Source organism: Penaeus vannamei, chromosome 7, assembly GCF_042767895.1.
Source record: "Penaeus vannamei isolate JL-2024 chromosome 7, ASM4276789v1, whole genome shotgun sequence".
Classification (NCBI taxonomy): Eukaryota; Metazoa; Arthropoda; class Malacostraca; order Decapoda; family Penaeidae; genus Penaeus; species Penaeus vannamei.
Window position 1 is genome coordinate 13,601,101 of NC_091555.1, and position 5,000 is coordinate 13,606,100.

The 5,000-nt window shown below is 44.6% G+C and overlaps 1 protein-coding gene across 1 annotated transcript in view; it reads right to left on the bottom strand.

Annotated features, from left to right (window-relative positions):
• Jarid2 (Jumonji, AT rich interactive domain 2) overlaps positions 1–5,000 on the bottom strand; it is a gene marked incomplete at its 5' end in the record, with an annotated part of 72,144 nt that overhangs the window by 42,130 nt on the left and 25,014 nt on the right. Inside the window, 1 exon segment of the mRNA XM_070123531.1 lies at positions 1–5,000. This exon segment is cut by the window's left edge and continues 200 nt beyond it; it is cut by the window's right edge and continues 1,017 nt beyond it. Coding sequence (XP_069979632.1) covers positions 1–5,000 — 5,000 coding nt within the window.

A 5,000-nucleotide genomic window follows, 5' to 3' on the forward strand; every position in this document is an offset into this window, starting at 1 on the left:
ACCACTGCGACGTCGGACAGGAGGCTCTGCATCCTCTGTGTGTGTTTTAGACGAATCTTCCTTTTCTTTTTGTCTTCCTGATTTTGTTGGTTTGGCTAAGGATGGAGTGCTCACCTCTTCACTTGGCTGGACTGATGGAGTAGGCTGAGGTCTATGAGGAGGTATATGGGTAGGTTTAGCATCAATTCTACTGACTCCTGGTCGAGCAGTAACTGGGGATGGGGAGGTGGAAGCTGAGGCAAGAGTTGTGACTGCAGGGGCAGAGGTACTAGTTGTATTGCAGTGGGTAGTGACAGCTGGGAGAGGAACTGAGGTTGAAGAGGTACATGTGGTGACGGTATTACCAGGGGATGTGCTAGTAACAGAGGTGACTGTGACAGGGGATTGAACAGATATCTCACTACCTGATGATGAGGACTCCTGAGTTTTACCAACAGGTCTCACAAGATTAACTGAAACAACATTAGGATTCCCAGGTGTTCCTGAAAGAAGTGGGGCTACAGCTAACCCTGGGATAGATGATGGCTTTATGGGTTTTACGGCAGATGTACTAGAAATGGGAGTGGCCCCAGGAGTTCCCTGTTGTTGTAATTTCTGATGCTGCTGTGCAAGCTGAGCTGCCTGTTGGAGAATCATACCTGCCTCTGCAGCACCAACTAAACCTTGAGTTTTAGCCAGCATCTGTTGCACTAACTGAGCAGGGAGCTTTTCCCCAAGAGCTGCCATTGCCAATGGAAGGTAATAAAAAGGAGAAGCAGTTGGAGGCAGGGGAAATTTACTTGGCCCCTCAGTCTGAGTCCCACTTTCATTGGCACGTACACCATTCTCATTGACAACTTCCATTCCTTCATCCATATCACACTGAATAGCAATTGATGTACTGCTCACACTTTTCTTGGCAGTTCCTTCACCTGAAGATGATGTTTCACACTCTGCCCCAACCTTCATCTGTTCTTCTGAAGCTTTAGGCACTGCTGGAGTAGCTTCACCCTGATTCACCTTATTCACAATTTGAGTTTCTGTTCCAATACTAGCTGCCTTTGTCAGTGGTGCTGGTGGTGTTGTTACACCTGGTCTCTTTCCTGCTGTTGCTGGTTGGGATGGTGCAGTAATTCCTGAAGGACTTGTTCCTGATGATGACTTTGGCCTACCTGCAATCATTGGTGCTAAAGATCTTGCTACTGGGGATCTAGCTGGAGTATGAGGTCCTACTGCCTTGGCAGGGGGTTTATTCAAATGAAGGGCTGGTAGCTGGGGTTTAATTGCATTATTTGGTTTCACAGGTGATGTCCCAGGAGATGGCTGGATGTTCTTTATTCTCTGTGAAAAAGGAGAAGTTTCCTCCAGAGGCGAAGACTCAAAGTCAGGTTCAAATGCATATACACTACTTTCATGCAGAGGAGAGAAAGCATTTGATGTCTTCTTTTCTTCCTGACTCTTTGTTCTACACACCGGAGACATACCTGGGGGCTTCTTTTCATCCTGACTTTTAGTCTTGAATAAAGTCCTCTTTAGTAAAGGTTCTTTCTTTTTGTCAGAGTTTTTCTTCTCTTGTGACTTCTCCATGTTACCTGGGTTCTTTCCATTGACATTCTGACCCTTATCAATAGTTCTCAATTCTTGCATCTTAAAGGGTGAAACAGATGTAATCATGTTCTTTCCTTTTTCTGCCTTTACCTGCAGCATTCCTCCTTGATCTTCTTTATCTGTTTTATGCTGAGCAGGAGGTGATATAGAAACGGGAAGATCAGGAGTAGAAGTATCACCTTTATCTTGACCTACTGGAGATGAATCATCCTTGTCTGTTTTTGCTACTGGGGGATTTGCTACTTCTCTCTCTGTATTAGTACTGGACATTACATTCCCGGCTTTATTTTTCTCAACTATTGTGATAGGATTTGAAACAAAAGTCTCCATTTCCACTTGAGATGGTGCAACAAAATTTTTACCCGTTCCAGATTTGTGCTGTACAACACTAACACTTGACGTTAATTTCAGTGCTACACTGGAAGTTGTATTAGTCTGTTTGAATGAACTGGCCATCTTTGATCCATTAGCTACACTTTGTTTAATGGACTGGGGAGTGTCATTTAATGTTGTTATTGTAACAGATGGAGAAGCCATTTGAGGTTTCACTTGCATCTGCGATATCGTGACTTTGGGTTTTACATTTGCAATATGAACTGGCCCATTACTTCTAACACCTCCTTTGGGAATTTCTGTGATTTTAATATTCCCAGGTATCCCACTTCTAAAAGCATTTTCAACTACTTTACATGCCTGTGCAGAATTTGGACTGTCAACTTTCACAGTTGATGCACCTTTCACTCCTGCCACAACAGGCACACTATTGCTTGCTTTTGAGACAGGTAATGTAGATTGATGTGGGTTCTCTGGAGTTAAAGCAGCGATGGTACAAGAGGGGTTTGCATTGGTTGTGTTAGAAGGAAGACTAGATATTGCTTCAGTATTGTTAAATGTTACAGGAGAAATTGCAGAATTCAAATTTTGTTCAGCTAAAACTGGTTTGTTTTGCTGATTAAGAGGAACTGATTCTGACTGTGTTCCACTTGATGAACTACTATCAATAGGAGAATTCACCAAAACTTCTGTTGATGATAAAGTAAGGTTAGCAGTGTCAGAAGCAATAGGCACCTGAGAAGCTGATGTAGAAGCACATACTGGGGATTGGGTGAGAGGCATAGTACTGTGTGACTGTGGTTGATTTGGCTGATTTGCTGCAGTAACTGGGATAAAAGCATGATGCTGTCCAGCAGGATGACCGGTTGTTATCATCGGGCCTTGTGTACCAGGTAGTAGCCCTGCCTGTCCTGGCAGTGATGAGACATGGGTTGAACCAACAGGCATGACACTGACAGCAAGTATCTGTGGTTGCTGTGGTGCCTGTACTTGTTGTGGTAGAGGAACTATTGGTCTAACACCACTGGAACCACCAACCGCACCTGTAGTAAAGGTAACAAGAGGACCTGGTACCTTTGGGGTCATTAGATGAGGCTGTGGTTTCGCTGCCACCTTGCCCACCATAGTTGGTGTTAACACTCGAGCTACTGCACTCACATTGCCTGGTAAATGACTCTGACCTATTGCTTGAGGTGAAATACTGTATGTGACTGCACTCTGCATAGATGAAGTTACAAAAATTGGCTGTGTAATTATCTTCGCTGGTGAAGATGGGGTTACCAATTGTGTAGGGTCAATAAGAGACTGAGTCATGACAGCCTGCACTGGCATAGCAGTCACTGTCTGCATGGGGGGAGTAAGAGTTTGCACAGTTTGTACTGGCTGAGGGATTGCCTGCAGGGTTTGTACAGGCTGAGGTATTGCTTGAACTGTCTGAACTTGTGGTATAGCTTGTACCTGTGCCTGTACTTGTGTCTGCATCATGTGACCTGGCTGTGGGGCTACAAGTTGAGTATTTGGCAGATTGTGAGATGTACCAGCAGGGGGTTTGGGAGCAATTTGTACAGGCTTAGGCATTTGCTTCTGGGTTCCTGGAGGCAAAACAGATATAGACACCTGGCCTGCAGGTGTTGAGGTTGCTAATGATGAAGGTGTTTTAACTGGCTTTGGTGCAATGTGAAGCTGCTTAGAAGTACCTTTCACTGGTGCTAATTCCACTGCTTTGGGACTTGCAATTGACCCAGGGGCAGTAACACAAGGGAACTGTTGAACACGTGACATAGTGACAGGTGAAGTAAATCCAGAGTTAGTGACATTTACTGTTACTGATGGCTTGATTGAAACTGGTATGCTTGGCAGAACTGTTAAATGTTCATCACTGGTAGTCTGGGCTGATGAAGATGATGCTGAAGTGACAACTTTGTGGACTGGTGAAGCAGAAGACATTCCTAAAAGCACTGTGTTAGAATCTGTTGTAGCAGAAACGGTTGCATTGCTCAAGCTGGAGGTAACAGTGGTAGTAGGTGCAAGTGCTGGTGAACATGAAGTTACAGTCACCACTGGTGCTGGATTGTGACTAGTGATGGGTGATGAGGTGGGGGAGGTGGAGGAGGGTTTGTTGGTACTAGCTTTGGCAGGTGCAGCCTTGGGGGTGGTGACTGCTTGCTTAGGTGTCTGTGAAGGTGCCTTAGAAGAGATCAAGGTTGTGTTTTCTGGGGTAGAAGGTGCACTGGGACTATGTACAGTCTCTGACGTGGTGGTATCACTCTGTGGCCTTATGGTGGGTGCTGAGGTAGTACCGGAGGACTGAAGGTCATGACCTGACTGTGGACTTACTTGCCTCGACTTATCCGAACTCCAGTTGTTGAGATCCTTTAAAAATGTTGGTTTCTCTGCATCTGTTACTGTACTTGGAGACTCTGCTTGCTTCTTTTGAAGACTGCGGACTACATCACACAATTTTCTACTACTTGCACTTCTCCTATTGGGGTTGGGGCTACTGCTACCCGACTGTGACACCGGGACACTTGAAGTTTTTGCACTTACTGAAGATGTAATTACGAATTCTGTCGAGCTTGTACTTTTGCTGTCATCCATGCACGAGTTACTTGACTCTGAGACATTCAAGTCCTCTTTTTCAGTAACAAGAGACTTATCACTCTTCGCTTTTTCAGGGGATTTGTTTCCCAACATGAAATCCTTTTCTAGCCTGTCATAATGATCATCATCAATGTCTCTCTCAAAGTCCTTTGCAACACTTTCCAACACTTCATTGAGTTTGGCTTCATCATGATTGCTACTTCTCCTTCTGCCACCAATTGCTTTCCTTTTATTGGGGAATCCCACCATTCTTTTCTCATTTGTTTCTAAACTACTCGTTTCTGTATTATTAGTGGATGATGCAGCTTTGCCTCTGCTGTTAGGCCTAGTTAATGTTTCACTTACTTCACCACTTTCAGTACTGTCTGAGTTATCTGCACTCCTCCTTACTGCTGAAAGCCTACCACCATCTTTGGACAATAAGTGTTCCTTTCTCTCTTGTGACACAGTCCTTCTTGACTTGCTTCCTGAACCAGGAG